Source organism: Primulina huaijiensis, chromosome 18, assembly GCF_012295235.1.
Source record: "Primulina huaijiensis isolate GDHJ02 chromosome 18, ASM1229523v2, whole genome shotgun sequence".
NCBI lineage: Eukaryota > Viridiplantae > Streptophyta > Magnoliopsida > Lamiales > Gesneriaceae > Primulina > Primulina huaijiensis.
Window position 1 is genome coordinate 3969930 of NC_133323.1, and position 18154 is coordinate 3988083.

At 28.2% G+C, this 18154-nt stretch overlaps 2 protein-coding genes across 5 annotated transcripts; both read left to right on the plus strand.

The window, feature by feature from the left end:
• The first annotated feature begins 3154 nt into the window (after positions 1-3154).
• LOC140964214 (putative F-box/LRR-repeat protein At5g38386) lies at positions 3155-15721 on the plus strand. Its single transcript, XM_073423793.1, has 4 exons — positions 3155-3265; positions 14483-14546; positions 14791-14864; positions 14956-15721. The coding sequence occupies exons 2-4, from the start codon at positions 14525-14527 to the stop codon at positions 15439-15441; spliced, it is 582 nt and encodes a 193-aa protein (XP_073279894.1). The 5' UTR covers positions 3155-3265; positions 14483-14524; the 3' UTR covers positions 15442-15721.
• On the plus strand, positions 3169-16490 carry LOC140964212 (F-box/FBD/LRR-repeat protein At1g13570-like). 4 transcript variants are annotated; one of them, XM_073423790.1, is made up of 5 exons: positions 3169-3349; positions 3609-3682; positions 3780-4706; positions 4806-4949; positions 16161-16490. In XM_073423790.1, the coding sequence occupies exons 1-5, from the start codon at positions 3328-3330 to the stop codon at positions 16473-16475; spliced, it is 1482 nt and encodes a 493-aa protein (XP_073279891.1). In that variant the 5' UTR covers positions 3169-3327; the 3' UTR covers positions 16476-16490. The 4 variants fall into 4 exon arrangements, with proteins under 4 accessions (XP_073279891.1, XP_073279892.1, XP_073279889.1 ...); XM_073423791.1 differs by having other exon boundaries at positions 3835-4706; XM_073423789.1 differs by lacking the exons at positions 3169-3349; positions 16161-16490 and adding exons at positions 5052-5356; positions 5617-5847 and having other exon boundaries at positions 3362-3682; positions 3835-4706.
• Positions 16491-18154: the final 1664 nt, after the last annotated feature.

Sequence of the window (18154 nt, forward strand, 5' to 3'; positions counted from 1 at the left end):
CGAATGAAAAATATATATATAAATATTTATAATATATGTTAATTATTAAATATTTTGTATTATTTGGTTGGGTGATTGAAAAATTGGATATATGAGAGGATTGAAAAAAGAAAATTAAGAAGAATAAAAATAGTAGTATTTCATCAATACACCAATAAGATGTTTAACTTTAGCATATATTATCGATAAAACTTACACTGAATTACAATATTTTCATTCTATTCGTAAATGTACATTGTTTATTTTCTATTTAAGCTATTATTATTAATTGAATTTCAATTACAACATTAAAATAAAATATTAATCACAACATAAAAATACAATATTAATATATTATACAAGTAATTATTAATGTTTGCTTGCTTCCTTCACTGTTGGCCTTCTCATTTTTATAGATTGATTTATTTAATAAATCTATTAATAATAATAAACCCATTATATAATTATATGTTTTACAATTTTTTTTTTTTACGAAATATGTGTTTATATAATTTTGAGAGAATTTGAAACGAGTCTTCCTAAAATATCCTTTTGACCAATTGATTTTATGTACGTTTTCTTGGAACAATAATTTTTTTAAAAAAAATTCAATTCTATCATATCTCTCATATTTTTAAAATGGAACAATAATTTAAACTGGAACAATAAATATTTTTTCAATCCTCTCATATTTTTAAAATGTTGATTTTATGTACATTTTCTTTCGATCCTCTCATATCTCTAATTTTTCAATCACCCAACTAAATAATATAAAATATTTAATAATTAACATATATTATAAATATTTATATTTTATATTTTTCATTCGAATTAAATTAATAATTAAAAATTATAATAAATAATAATAATAATAATAATAATATATTCAAATTAAAATAATTATTTAAAATAAATAATAATAATAATAAGTTTACGTTACTCGCTCATCACAAAATAATAATAAATAATAATAATAATAATATACTGCTCGTCCACGTAAGCGAGCGTCCGCCCTTTGTCCACGTGGAGCGTCTGCGCTTTGTAAGCGCAGATTAAAGTAGTTTTGCAAGAAAAAAATTAAATTATTTTTTTATTTTTTTATTTTTACATTAATTTTAAAAAAAACCCTTAATTTTTGTAATAAAAAAGAATATGATTTAACCACACCACAAGAGGTGAGGTTTTTTTTCCTTTTTTTTATACGCAAAAACTGATTTTTAAGTTTAAAACTCGCGAGTTTCTAATGACTATCAAAGTTATTGCAATACAAATTGTTACCATTGATTATGATACAGTTAGTGATAACTATATAAAACAAGTCTTACGTTGGAAAAAAAAAAAAGAAACTGAAAGGTTAATAAATTAGAGAGAGATTTACACCAATTGTTTAATTTAGATTGATGAAATAATTGGAGAGAACTTCCAAAAGTTTGAATGATATAATATAAATATAAATAATATAATATAATAATATTTGATCCTCAAAAATAACATTTGGACAATAATTCGAATTTAATTGTTATTTATTTCAATTTTGCCTTTAATTATTTTAACAATCAAGTCATTTAAATCTGAAGGTGGCTATTATGGAAAGTTGTATGTTCAAAAGAGACACATATTTTGATGTTAAGGAATTCATCTTTTGCCATTTGTCATGCAACGTAGCAAGCAATGTAGTAGGAACAATAATTCCTTGAGAATAACCAAAGGAGTTTTGACACTGTAAGAATGATTTGTGCAAACGATAATTATTGGATTAATAATGAAGGGTAACAGCCAAAGGAGTTTTCACATAATGTATTTCTCAAATGACAAAAAAATTGTGTGAGATGATCTCACGAGTTGTATTTTGTGAGACATATATCTTATTTGGGTCATCTATGAAAAAATACGATTTTTTATGTTAAGAATATTACTTTTTATTGTGAATATCAGTAGAATTGACTAACCTCACATATAAAGATTCGTAAGATCGTCTGACAAGAAAATTAATCCCATCAAATTATGCAATAGTAAAAAAATTATTAATGAAAATTGGGAAGTAACATGATAGTTGCCCACTTTGACTTTCATAATATGAACAAATCTCCCAGCTTTTTGTCTTGTCAGTCGTACGTTGGGAAACTTCCAACAACTATAGGCCAAGGCTTCGAGAAAAAACAGATGCAACCATTTCACATTTATGGCATTCGATTGGACTGATTTCACATAAGATTTTTTTTTTTCGAGAGTCCTAATCTAAAGGGGTGGGGATCAAGTTTTTACTACCTCTGTCCCTTAATATTTCTTTTTTATGTCGTGACGAGAATATATAATGTAATTTTCATATTTAATATTATTTTTTCTGTTATTTTATAAATTTATCTCGTCATTAAATATATTAATAATTTTCAACAATTTTTTTTATTGTATTAATAAACATTAATTAAATAAAGATAAAAATTAGAAATTTTTTTTGTAAAATTTACTTTTCGACATTTCCAATAACTTTGTGAAAACACACACAAACTTAGATATATGCGATCAAGAGAGTATTTATTGCCACTGAATCTGCACATTTTAAATATTTTAACATAATTATTATTTATTTTCACACAAATCATTATATTTTTTATTTTTTTGTTTGATATATTGTAAAAAACAAAATTGATATATTTTTATACGAAAATTTATTCAAAATGAATGAAATTATTTTAAGTTTGATTATTTATTAATATTGAAAATTATTTTTATGTATTTTTAAAAATATTAATTAATTAAATTATAATAAATTTAATATTTACTTATTTAGTGTTTTTCGTAAATTAAATCGATAATTAAAAAATATTATATCGAGTGATAAAAATATTAAAAATAAATAAAAGTTATTCACAGTTCAACTGTTAGTCAAAAAAATTTAAAAATCACAATCATAAATTACAAAATCAGTAGGATTCTATGAAAAAATTACAAATATCAATAAAATTATATAAAATAAATATATAAGATTCCATGAAATCTGTGAGATTTTACAAAAAATAATAAAAAAATATTGATTCCACAAAAATCTATCGTAAATTACAAAATCAATATGATTCTATAAAAAAATTATAAATATCAATAAAAAATTATGCAAAATAAATCTATAAAATTTTGTGAAAATAGTTAAAAATATATGAGATAATCAATAAAAATTAAAATTCTATTATTTAAAAACAGAGAAAATCTCTGCACAAATATAGCCCGTATCTATGATCGAATACACCACGTTTAGCCAGAGCTAGGTTTAGCAGAATATCTTGAATCTTCGTCTTCAGTTTGCGCTAATTATTGATCAAAATATCGGTTTGGTTTAAGATTATTGTTTTAATGATGCACGCTTGTATAGCCGGTGAGTTTTACTCCCTTCGATCCATTTTCTGGTTTCTTTCGTGGAAATATGTTAACCACTCTGTTCTATATGCGTCAAATCTTTTCTTATTCAGTTGGTTGTGCTATGATTCTCTCGTTTTTGTTTTTCGACATTCATTTGCTGGGTGTTACATCTGCTTCTGGTTGTAGATTGTGATGTGTTTTGGTGATGTTTTTTTTTTTTTACAAAATTTTTATTCTTGTGTTTTGAGGAAGTTTCTTTTTGTGGGTTCTTTCAGGAATTGTTTGTTTGGCGTTTTTATGCGGCGGATTCATGGTTTTGGAGTATGGAACGAGGCGCCGACGGTCGAAGGTATGTTCCGACATCTCTGTTGCTATCTTCATCTTCAATTGTTATTGAAGTTTTTGTTTCTTGATTGATCAAACCTCTTACTATATTTGCACTAAAGGTACTTACTGTAGTTACTCATCACAAGCATGTTATTGATGTTGATACTTCCGTAGAGGAGAGAGAAGATAGGATTAGCCGATTGCCAGATGATGTGATCTTGTTGATTGTCTCACGATTATATACGAGAGACGCTGTTAGGACAAGCGTTCTGTCAAGGCGATGGAAGCATGTTTACACCTTTGTCTCAGAAGTCAGATTTTATTGTTTTATGATTCGTCATTCTCATCTCAAGGGCAAAAACTTGAGGGAGTTTCGAAGAAAGTTTGTCCAAGCAGTGGATACCTTTTTACAACATCATTCTGGTTCTAGAATAAAGTCCTTTGACTTGGTTTGTTGTTTTCGTGGATGCAACTTGGACAGTTTGAGAAGATTGATGAATTATGTTGGCAGATTGGGAGTGGAAGGGCTTACCATTCGATATTGTTGTACAAACCATGTGCAAAAGAGCATCCCTCCTATTTTCTCTTCCGATTTTCTTCCTGAAGCATTGTCGGTGAAACATGGTTCTTTCCAAATATCAAGCCAAAAAGCTCTCAAAGATCTTGAATTGAATGATGTTGCTCTCACTTATGAGGCTGTAGAGTGCATTTTATTGAACTGTTGCAGCCTTCAGTCATTAGAATTGAATTCTTGTATGCTCCCTTCCAAGTTACATATTCATGGTCCTGATCTCCAATTAAAAATTCTGAGGGTGTCTATGTGTTCAAAGGTTGCAGAGATAGACTTGTCTTCTATAAATCTAACTACTTTTGAATTATGTACTCTTAGAATGCTGGTGTTATCGTTTTCTAACGTACCGTTGCTGCAAAATATATCCATCAACGTTTTTGACCGCAGAGTGGCTCCTTATGTATTTGTAAAAGTTGCCAAAGATCTACCTAATCTCGAATGCATGTATTTTCGGACTGATGCCAAATTATTTGAGGTGCAATGAATCTCTTTCATCATTTTTCGATTCTTCATTTCCTTAGTAGCGAAGAAATACTAGAAATATTTATAGCATAGTTTCTGCATTTTGTCTCAGGCATTTGAAATAGGTGGAGTTAACAAGCTTAGCCACCTAAGACAATTGGCTTTATTCTTAAATCACAAGAACAATCTCGATCTGCTAGCACTGGCTACAGTCCTGGATGTGTGCCCTCTTTTACACAAGTTCCGTCTATCGATGGTATTGTTCATCACATATTCACATTACACCTTGCTCCACAATGATAACTTTTTTCAATGAATGCACATGTGGCTGATAATTTATTCTGCTTTATGAATCCAGAGAGTAACATCGACATTTAATGGAAAACGAGCAGAGAAGATAGTTGTCAGGCACCACACTCAGTTGAGAGAGGTGGAGTTTAGTGGATTTAGTATGACTGAGAACGAGTATAATTTTATTTTGCACATCCTTGAAAACGTTGTCTCCCTCGAACGATTGTCAATCTTTTTGGATGTTTACTCTGAAATTCTTGGAAGATGGCTTTGTACAAATCGTAATCAAGTGGATCGCTTGGAGAAACAGAGAATTATTCGCGAGCGGTTGCAAGGACAATCCATTTCTAAGAATGTTGAGATTATTATCGTGTAAGAAACCATAACCGATCCATATATAATTAAAAGTCAAGTTAAACATTCTTTTCTTGGTAGATTATTGTTGTGATCATCAGTCCTTGAGGTTTGTTGAATTTGAAGAAATTGATATCTGGTTATTGGCTTATGGGTTGGTTGATTCCAAATGAATAGACATTTATATTGCATGGTGAAAAGGAGAGATTTTTTTATATGATATACGCACTGATTTCAAAATTTGACTTTGCTAAAGATATCTGCATTTGTCTGTGCAGGTAACAGCTATCATATCTCTTGCAGCTGTGTGCTCCTCCGCTGGTGTGATGGTTGTCTTTACAAGAGACAAAAATCTGCCAGATATCCGTAGCTTTCGCCTTCGCATTGTGGTTTCTTCTTTCTTTCGTATGTCATGTTTTGGCTTGTCGCGACAATATGAACACACCTTATTCGTTGTTGACACCATTTTTTTATAACATGCGATGTATTTATGCGTGTTCATGGATTTTTCCAGATGTCCCCTACAAAGTTTAATTTTTCCTTGGCACACCACGCGCGGCGCGTGTGTATACAATAAATTTTTATATAAAAAAATGTTAGAATTCAAAACTATATTATTTTCGATAATATTTTTCTTAAAAACTTATAATTTTGTGTGGATATCATTTCTAAAGAATAAAAATAAAATAAAATAAAATTAAAGGCATAAAATTGTCTGATTTGAGTTAATGACTGAAGATTTTAATTTATCCAAATATTTAATTTAAATTATTCATGGACCACATAGTGGCGTAAACCCTTGCTTGTGCTGCTCGTGGGAGGTTGAGTTAGGTCTAAGTTTTAATTTAATATGGTCTGATAAAATATATATTTTTTGATATGTTTTAATTGAAATGACTAAGATTAAGATTATTTTTGGATGGATTGATTTCAAATCAGTGAATTTCAAATGTATTTTTGTTGTTCAGTCAAATTCATCTTTTACACAGTACATGTTACATCATATTTCATATTAATTAGAATGTATTTCAAATCCACTCTCACTTGAAATTTATTTTACTTTGTATCACTAACATATAAATAAGTAAGGTGTGAATTTAAGATTTAATATAATATTTTATTATAAACAATAAAATTATACCCAAAATCTATAGATTTCAAATCAATTTCCCTAAATACAACCTAAAAGCATTTTTTTTAGTAATTCTTTTGTGAGATGGTATCACGGATCTTTATTCATGATACTGGTCAACTTTGCCTATATTTACAAAAAAAATAATATTTTTAAAATAAAAAGTAATATATTTTCATGGATGACTCGAATAGAATATTCGTCTAATAAAATTAACATATGAGACCGTTTCACATGAGTTTTTGTGTTTTTTATATGGCCTCCATGAATATGACATAATCAATTTTGGCTTTAATTTAAGGAGTAGGTCTCTTGTGAGACAGTTTCACGAACTTTTATCTGTGAAACGGGTCAATCCTATGGATATTCACAATAAAAAGTAATACTCTTAATATAAAAAGTAATACTTTTCATGAATGACTCAAAAAAGAGACTCGTCTCATGAAATTGATACGTGAGACCGTCTCACAAAAGTTTTTGTGTAATTTAAGTTAGTTTTTCAAAAGAAATGCATAGATGATATTATATTTCTTAAAATATATATATATATATATATCTTCAAATATCTTAAAAATTATATATTTTTATCTCTTATCTTGTGTAATCTTCAAGATCTTTCTTCTCCATCGTACAATAAGAAAAGTTGCAAAAAATCCTACTCCAATTTGACATGATATGATCATGTTCAGAATTTTTGAAACATGATTTATTATTTTATTAGGATTTAATTTGCTATCGCTTTTATTTTGTTTTTAAGGAGATCTTGTGGGCTTATTTTTCATGTTATTTAGCTTTATCTTTGTTATTTTTCACGAACTCACGAGCATAATTAGAAGATTATAATTTATATTCAAATGACTAAAATTATTGGTATTAATACACAAAAAAATATAATTGAAATAAGATAATGTATTATAAATTGAATTAAAAATAATATTTTTTTAGAAAAGTCCAATTACTCTAATTACGTTGGAAAGTAATAAAATTTTAAAAATCAGTTCATCGAAATTATTTATGAATTTAATTTTCACAATAAATTTATGTTTTTTATATAAATTTAGAAAAGAAAATATGGCACATCCAAGGTTTAATTTATGAAGAAGTGATAATGGAATTGGGATGAACACAATGTTTAAAGCAAGAGTATAGAGGATTTTAAACTTATCAAAAACTATATTAAAAACTATTTGATATATAAAGATTGTTTTTAAAAATATGGTTTTGAAGTCGGCTAAAATCCTTAAATTCTCTTAAATTTATGTTTTTTCACCGTAATTACTATATACTTTTTGTTTCTATTAAATTTACACCCTTCACTATCCTCTTCCTACTACAAAATAAAAAAATATATTGAAGTTTTGTTTCATCCATTTTATTAAAAAACAACTTATTTGAAACTTTATATAGTATAGTATTTATAAATTAATAATGTTGGGACCATAAAATTCTTTCAATTTATAGATGTATTAATCGATAAATTAATAATTTATTATTTTAAAAAAAATAGTTTTTTTTATTCAACAATCATACATTTAATTCATAAAAAGTTATTGTGTAATACAGTTGTATTGTATCATATTCATTGAATTAATAAAACTATTTATTATACATAATATTAAAAAATAAGTAACTGAAATTCATCATTTTTAATAGTTAAATAAAATAAATAATAATCATTTTATTAACTGATAAAATAAAACTTACAGTATAATAAAAATAACAATATAATTAAATTTCAAGAAAAAAATTGATAAAAATATATTTTATAAATCATCTAATTATTTATATATTTGATTATAAAAGCATTTTAAAAAATGATTTTAATTTATCAAAATTATTAATTTAACACATTAATCAAGTCTCGACAAAATATAATATCAAATAAAAATTATCGATTTGTCGATTTTAACATATTTTTTACAAAATTATCGATTCGGTGCCTATATAACAACTGATGATTCTAAAACACATGTATGTTAAAGAGATGTATTCGATGTAGGATATTTAATTATTTTTAATGAATTTTGAAATTTTAAAAGTATATATCCAGTCAAGACTTTTGTATAATTTATAGAAGTCTAGTGGTATTCAAAATAGACTTTCATAGAGTTTTATAAAGTCAACTTTGCATTCAACATTGAATTTTAAAAACTCTATAAAAGTTTAGATGTATTTAAATTTTCAATAAATATTTAATAACTCCGTGAAATTCATTAACATATAAACACTAAAGTCTAATGTATAACTATTAATTAATGTCAAAATTTATCTTTGGTTCAACCCAAATAATTGGATGGATTTTCAAAGCTTCTAACTCATACACAAGCTACTTTCTCTATCTCACATTGCATCACATCTCTTCTCATCTTCTCTCGTCGCATCTATCACTTTCTCTAAAATTTAAAATGTATTTTTATATCCATTTTCTATTTTTCTCTTCAGATTGTCAGACATAACTTAATTGTGGCGATGTGCAATAAGATTTAAAATCAGCAGATCTTTTAGGCAATATAAAAGCAGTAGTCTTCAGCTAACGAAANTCAAATAAATGTAATGTTCAATAATAATAAAAGATAATCCAAAAAATAACGCCACTCAATTCTTAATAGTTGAATAGTCTCGCAACAAATATAAAAAATAATAAGATTAAAATTTTAAGCTATAATATATAAAGAATTTTTATGATATAATTGAAAAAACAATTTGTTTATTTTGTTGTTTAAAAATTACATTTTATTTCTTTACTTCGAATCCTGAAATTCTACTTTAAAATAATAATTATGAATTTTTTTAATAAAACTATTACACTAGATATAAGAAAATCATAAAATTTTATTGATTTTAACAAACTCACATACAAACCTATATATATAATGAATAAATTATTTAACTTAAAATAAATAAATTTATTTATTAATATAAATTTGAAAAAACTATTTCAAATTGAATATTTTATCTATGTCAATTAGTTATTTGTTCAAAAAAATTAATAAAAATAATAATATGTTATAATTAAGGTACAAAAGTTTAAAGTTTTTTTAGAGTTTTTAAAAATCAAGTTTGACTATCACATGACTTTTTAAAATTCTACAAAAGTTTACAATGAATATCACTAAACATTTATAGAGTATATAAAAGTCTAGATTGAATACATCTGGACTTTTAAACTCCATAAAAGTCATTAAAAGTCTATAAACAATACATCTTTTAAAGATTTGGATGTACATTTACTCTGGAAATCTCCCAAACTAACATATCACTTTTATTTCTATTAAAAATAATATCAATACAAACACTAAATTTTTTATTCTTTTCTCCTCCATATATTTTTCTTTTTATTTGAACTTTTTTAAAACATTTTTTTATTGCTAACATTAATTTAAAATCAAAATTATTAATATTGTTCATTTTATTTTTTGAGTCNTAGAAGCAGAACTTAGAATTCTAGAAAAACAGAAGCAGAATTCAGTCCAAACCGAAGTAACTTAACGTCTTTCGCATAAACAGAACTAGCCTTGAATGTTACAGTTACTTTATCAAGTACTAGCATTAATTGCACCATTAATGCTGTATGAAGCTATTTATTACGTCTTACCAATTTTGGTATAAAACAAGACTGATTGTTTTGAAGCTTCTCTGCAGGACCTATTTCAGGTATTAAAGCTGAATATATCAGAAGTCAAAGAAGCCGTTGTGGCGCCCCAAACCTCACCACGTAATCATACAACATGTGACGTCATATGCATAAAAATTTTCTTTTCAACGACGTAATAATATAATGCATATACTACCAAATAGTGCAATCACCACACTATCTACGTCAGTGTAGCAGAAACAGTACAATACATACACACATACAACTCAAGTAAGACAATAAACTATACTGTCTCTATCTACTATCAACTACAGGACTATTTGACTAGACACACCTAGTCATTCACCACTATTCTGTCTCACAGCAGAGTCCTGTAACCTGTCCAACAGAAACAGCCCCCAAAGGGTGAGCATACACAACAATCATCATCGTAATACATAACAGTTATATTATCAACAATATAAAATATAACTGGAATGATAACAGAAATACTCCCTTTGCTGTCTCTGGACAATTCAACCACCAACAATATCAACGTCATCACTCCCATACTACTGCAACAACAACATCGACGATACGTCGCACCCCAACACCGGCGACAGCAATATCGTCGAACGAATAACATCAACGATACGTCGCACCCCTACTCCGGCGACAGCAATATCGTTGAACGAATAACATCGACGATACGTCGCACCCCAACACCGGCGACAGCAATATCGTCGAACGAACAACATCAACGTGACGTCTCCCAACAAACGACAGCCAACAATATCAACGATAATAAACAACAACAGATATAATATCAAATCACCCAATACCAGTGATTTATCATCGTTCAACGCAATAGTATTCATCAATACTAAACAATAACAACATATGCTCGTACGTCAACACGTACCTGATAATCGAGTATATATANAAACAAGGATGGCAAAAAAAAATAAAAAAAATCAAGCACTTGCGTCACCTCGAAAAACAGACGGCAAAAAAATAAACAATTTGTTTTTTCTAATTTTAAATTAAGTAAACACCAAAACCATTTAATCAAACAAGAAATGATCATAGATTCCAAATTTGCGGACGATTATCGGAGTCTTTCCGCCCCGCCTGAGAAAGAAAGAATACTGCAGTTGAATGAAAATAAAAGCAATTCATCCACCGAAAACAAAAAACAAGAAAAACTTCAAAACACTGCTTACTCCGAAACACCAAACGAAAAAGGCGAAACAGCAATCAAACACAAAAAAGTATCATATCAAGTCGATTCGATCAAACCGCGACTAAAAGAATTCAAGCAGAAATCAAGATGTATCACAAGTTTAAAGAACACAGAAAAAACACATATCACTAGCATATACGAAAATTCACTGATTTTCTTATATCAGAAAAAAAATTATTTACGAGTCAATTGAAAAAAACTATTTCCTTGAAATTTATTTTTATGGAGAATCCAGCTCTTTTCCATCCATTTACGACTTCTCCAACCTTCAAGGCCACGTAAATCATTGCTCCACAGGTCACCATGTTCTTCAACCCTATCAAGGTCTTCAACACTGCATCTCCAAATCCAACACCATTTTTCTTGTGGCCTTCACAGTGCACCAGATTTTCTTGAACCGGCTCCAAATCTTCAGCATTCACGATTTCACTTTCAGTATCCATCATATAACCATTTTCTTCACAGTAATTTTGCATCATTTTCACAACCTTGTTATAAGAATATAACGGGATGTGAATCTTGATTATTTTTTCTTCTTCGTTCATGGCAAAAAAAGTGGAATGATTTTTGGAGAGAATTTTGAGAAAGAGAATGTGGAAAATCGAAATTCAGTTGAAAGAGGATCGGGTTATTTTGGCAAGTGAAGATCAAATGCCGGAGGGAAGATCTAAAGCTCGCCTACGTAATTAATGGATTTATTTCTTTTTAATGTTTATTTATTTATTTTTTAGAGTTTTGATAAGTAACACGAGTTATTTTAAAATGCAATCGGTTTTAACTATAATATCTTCTGTTTGTATTTTTTAAATTTTGTAATTAGTTTATTCTATCATCGAATTTTTTATATAACCTTAAACATTTAATTTTTGTAAGGTATGCAGTTTATTTATTATCATAAAATGTCAAAATAAATCAAATTAATTGTTCAAAATTATAATATACTTGTTATGTCTCAACTTAAAACCCGACGGAACCGAATTTAAATCCAGCTCATTTAACTAGATTTTGAAAATATATTATATTATGCTAAATATATTGAAGGAAAATATAATTTCCATATTAAATTTATTTCTCAAGATATATTCTTCTTTGTTGATATGATATTTAATGTTTAATTATAATTTTGTCTTTCTAGATAATTATGTTAAGATTTTATTGTGATATAATTTCTTCCTTAAATTTAATTTTCTATTAATAAGATTATGTGGAATATTGTGTTTTACCTTTCTAGAGATTATATTTATGATAAAGATCTTCTAGATATAATATTTATTATAATGATTTAATGAGATATGGTATTAAGGTTTATAAAAGTCTATATATATAAATAAGATATTAAGGACATCATTGAACTTCTTCCCTCTTGATCATACACATATACATGCACTTGTGCACGTCGTGGGATGTCAAAGAAATAATTCTTCAAAGGCCTTGCTGATTTGATAAAAATATAATAATGATATTAACAACTAAAATTGACACGTGAATTTTTTTTCGAATTTTTTTCAATAGATATTGGACAAATTGCTTTGATTAATAGAAATTTTTCTCGTACTTGTATCACAATGAAATCATCATAATATTTAGGAGTTACCAAAAAAATTAAATTTTGGTATTCGAAAACTCGAACAATTTCTATTTTTTGCGTTGATTAACCCAGTGTTGCGAAATAAACTTATTTGTTTAATTAAATTACAATAAAGTCATTGAGTTTGGAAAACTACTATTCTTTTAGCATGAAAATATAATAAAATCATAATGTACGTGACAACTCTTCCAATACAAAATCTGGCTTTCCAGCACCAATTTGAATTCTAGTTTTTAAAATCTACATTTAATTACTTTGTTGATTTATCCCAAAAATTACTAAATTAGAGTACACATTCAATTTTGACTTACACCATATGTTTTCATGTTACACACATTAATAAATGAGTACACACATTAAAAATTTTTAAAATTACACTAATTCAAATATTTTAACATAATTATTATTTATTTTCAAGTATAAATCATTGTTTTGTTTATTTTTTGGTTTGACATATTCTCAAAAACAAAATTGATATATTTTTATACAAAAATTCATTCAAAATGAATGAAATTATTTTAAGTTTTATTATTTATTAAAATTGAAAATTATTTTTACGTATTTTAAAAAATATTAATTAATTAAATTATAATAAATTTAGTATTAACTTATTTATTGTTTTTCGTAAATTAAATCAATAAGTAAAAAATATCATATTGAGTAATAAAAATATTTGAAATAAATGAAAGTTATTCAAAATTCAACTTTTTAGTAAAAAAAAATTAAAAATCACAATCACAAAATATAAAATCAGTAATATTCTATGAAAAAAATTGCAAATGTCAATAAAATTTTATAAAATTACACTAATTCAAATATTTTAACATAATTATTATTTATTTTCAAGTACAAGTCAATGTCTTGTTTATTTTTTGGTTAATTTGACATATTGTCAAAAACAAAATTGATATATTTTTATACAAAAATTTATTCAAAATGAATGAAATTATTTTAAGTTTGATTGTTTATTAAAATTGAAAATTATTTTTATGTATTTTAAAAAATATTAATTAATTAAATTATAATAAATTTAGTATTAACTTATTTATTATTTTTCGTATATTAAATCAATAAGTAAAAAATATCATATTGAGTGATAAAATTAAATATTTGAAACAAATGAAAATTATTCAAAATTCAACTTTTTAGTAAAAAAAAATTAAAAATCACAATAACAAAATACAAAATCAGTAGTATTCTGTAAAAAAAATTACAAATGTCAATAAAAAGTATGCAAAATTAATCTATAAGATTCCGTGAAAATTGTTAGAGACATGTGAGATTCTAAAAAAATCAATTCCACAAAAATATGTCGTAAATTACAAAATCAATATGATTCTATGAAAAAATTACAAATATAAATAAAAATTATGCAAAACAAATCTACAAAATTACGTGAAAAGAGTTAGAAATAAGTTAAATTCCACAAAAGTAAATAAAAATTAAAATTCTATTATTTAAAAAATACAGCCCGTAAATCTCTGCACAAATACAGCCCGTAAATCTCTGCACAAATACAGCCCGTATCTATATGATCGAAGGCACCCCGTTTAGCCAAAGTTTGGTTTAGCAGAATATATTGAATCTTCATCTTCAGTTTGCGATAATTATTGATCAAAATCTCTGTTGATTTAAGATTATTGTTTTTAATGATGCACGCTTGTATAGCCGGTGAGTTTTACTCCCTTTGATGCATTTTCTGGTTACTTTCGTGGAAATAAGTTAACCACTCTGTTTCTATATGCGTCAAATCTTTTCTTACCCAGTTGGTTTGTGTTATGATTCTCTCGTTTTTTTTTCGACATTCATTTGCTGGGTGTTACATCTACTTCTGGTTGTAGATTGTGATGTGTTTTTGGTGATATATTTTTTTTTTACAAAATTTTGATTCTTGTGTTTTTGTGGGTTCTTTCAGGAATTGTTTGTTTGGCGTTTTTATGCGGCGGATTCAGGGTTTTGGAGTATGGAACGAGGCGCCGTCGGTTGAAGGTATGTTCCAACATCTCTGTTGCTATCTTCAATTGTTATTGAAGTTCTTGTTTCTTGATTGATCAAACCTCTTACTATATTTGCACTAAAGGTGCTTCCTGTAGTTACTCATCACAAGCATGTTATTGATGTTGATACTGTCGTAGAGGGGAGAGAAGATAGGATTAGTCGATTGCCAGATGATGTGATATCGTTGATTGTCTCACGATTATATACGAGAGATGCTGTTAGGACAAGCGTTCTGTCAAGGCGATGGAAGCATGTTTACACCTTTGTCTCAGAAGTCAGATTTTATTGTTTTATGACTCGTCATTCTCATCTCAAGGGCAAAAAGTTGAGGGAGTTTCTAAAAAAGTTTGTCCAAGCAGTGGATACCTTTTTACAACATCATTCTGGTTCTAGAATAAAGTCCTTTGACTTGGTTTGTTGTTTTCGTGGATGCAACTTGGACAGTTTGAGAATATTGACGAATTATGTTGGCAGATTGGGAGTGGAAAGGCTTACCATTCGATATTGTTGTACAGACCATGGGCAAAAGAGCATCCCTCCTGTTTTCCTCTCAAAGATCTTGAATTGAATGATGTTGCTCTCACTTATGAGGCTGTAGAGTGCATTTTATTGAACTGTTGCAGCCTTCAGTCATTAGAATTGAATTCTTGTATGCTCCCTTCCAAGTTACATATTCATGGTCCTGATCTCCAATTAAAAATTCTGAGGGTGTCTATGTGTTCAAAGGTTGCAGAGATAGACTTGTCTTCTATAAATCTAACTACTTTTGAATTATGTACTCTTAGAATGCTGGTGTTATCGTTTTCTAACGTACCGTTGCTGCAAAATATATTCCTCAACGTCTGTGACCGCAGAGTGGCTCCTTATGTATTTGTAAATGTTGCCAAAGATCTACCTAATCTCGAATGCATGTATTTTTGGACTGATGCCAAATTATTTGAGGTGCAATGAATCTCTTTCGTCATTTTTCGATTCTTCATTTCCTTAGTAGCGAAGAAATACTAGAAATATTTATAGAGTAGTTTCTGCATTTTGTCTCAGGCATTTGAAATAGGTGGAGTTAACAAGCTTAGCCACCTAAGACAATTGGCTTTATTCTTAAATTACAAGAACAATCTCGATCTGCTAGCACTTGCTACAGTCCTGGATGTGTGCCCTCTTTTACACAAGTTCCGTCTATGGATGGTATTATTCATCACATATTCACATTACACCTTGCTCCACAATGATAACTTTTTTCAATGAATGCACATGTGGCTGATAATTTATTCTGCTTTATGAATCCAGAGACTAACATCGACATTTAATGGAAAACGAGCAGAGAAGATAGTTGTCAGGCACCACACTCAGTTGAGAGAGGTGGAGTTTAGTGGATTTAGTATGACAGAGAACGAGTATAATTTTATTTTGCACATCCTTGAAAACGCTGTCTCCCTCGAACGATTGTCAATCTTTTTGGATGTTAAATTCTACCCTGAAAGTCTAGGAAGATGGCTATGTAGAAATCATAATCAAGTGGATCGCTTGGAGAAACAGAGAATTATTCGCGAGCGGTTGCAAGGACAGTCCATTTCTAAGAATGTTGAGATTATTATCGTGTAAGAAACCATAACAGATCCATATTTATAATTAGAAGTCAAGTTAAACATTCTTTTCTTGGTAGATTATTGTTGTGATCATCAGTCCTTGAGGTTTGTTGAATTTGAAGAAATTGATATCTGGTTATTGGCTTATGCGTTGGTTGGTTCCAAATGAATAGACATTTATATTGCATGGTGAAAAGGAGAGATTTTTTTATATGATATAGGCACTGATTTCAAATTTTGACTATACTAAAGATATCTGCATTTGTCAGATTTTTCAAGAAATCTGCACAAAAACTTTCAATTTTTACTCAAATATCTATTTTTAATCAGTTCATAGTGTTCTGCAGAGCTGGAAAGAGAAAACCCAAAACCGTTCACCTCAGGCACTCCAATCAGCAACATGAACGTACATATTGAGCTAAAGAGTGGGGTTTGAAATTGATTAATCAAATGTAAGCTTAGATATAATTCAAAATAAAGCTCATCAGACATGAAATATTATACCCGATGCAAACCATGGGCTTGTTAGCAAAATCAATGATAATCCGATGTACAATGGGAAGCTCATTTATGCTTTCTTTTTCTTTCTTTTTTTTTTCTATCTCGCTACAAACACGCCTTTATTAAAAGCACTTCTTTACATGCCTCGATCTAGTGCCGAACCCTCCAACTAGGATTAATGCCTTCATCCTTAGATTGAGAAAAAAAAAATTCACCTTGAACCATTATAAAAAAAATTGACATCTGTAATGTTTTATAATGAACTCGTAGAACTTGTTGATTCTCGTTAAAATTGACACGAATGCAATATGTGCACGGAGGAGTTAAGAAGAGGAAAATCCATGAAATTTAAAGCTCTGGTTGAACATTAAGTCTTCTTCATAATCATCAATACTAAAGTATCATAAATTAAAATATGACAGACAAGTGCTTGAATACGATTATACAAATTTTGACAGCTATATTGTGGCAAAAAGAAATAATGACAATTATAAAAGAGGCTGTTACATCACAGTCAGGAATGATTCATTGAAGAGTTCAAGCGAGTCCGATGACTCCATTCCCAACATCTGGTCACCTTCTCTGTCCTATCACCCAAACAATTAAACAAAGCACTTTCCTTACTTCGTATATGTATATGTATATTTTAAATTGCTACACCGAGTCCATGTAGAAGTTTCAAGCCACTGAATTGACAAGTAACTTAGTCAATTCCAGGCCTTTTAGAGAGTGACAAAGGATGAAAATTGAAAGCTTTAAAAATGCATGTAGATTTTTTTTCTTCTTCGGCATCTAGTTGTCATTTCGTCTAAGATCTATGTTTTCAGATCATCCAGTCTAGAACGTTACTTTTCTTCTGTAATTTTTTTTATATGATTAAATAACTAAAATTTTAACAGCATAAGGAAACAAGGATGGCAAAAAAAAATAAAAAAAATCAAGCACTTGCGTCACCTCGAAAAACAGACGGCAAAAAAATAAACAATTTGTTTTTTCTAATTTTAAATTAAGTAAACACCAAAACCATTTAATCAAACAAGAAATGATCATAGATTCCAAATTTGCGGACGATTATCGGAGTCTTTCCGCCCCGCCTGAGAAAGAAAGAATACTGCAGTTGAATGAAAATAAAAGCAATTCATCCACCGAAAACAAAAAACAAGAAAAACTTCAAAACACTGCTTACTCCGAAAC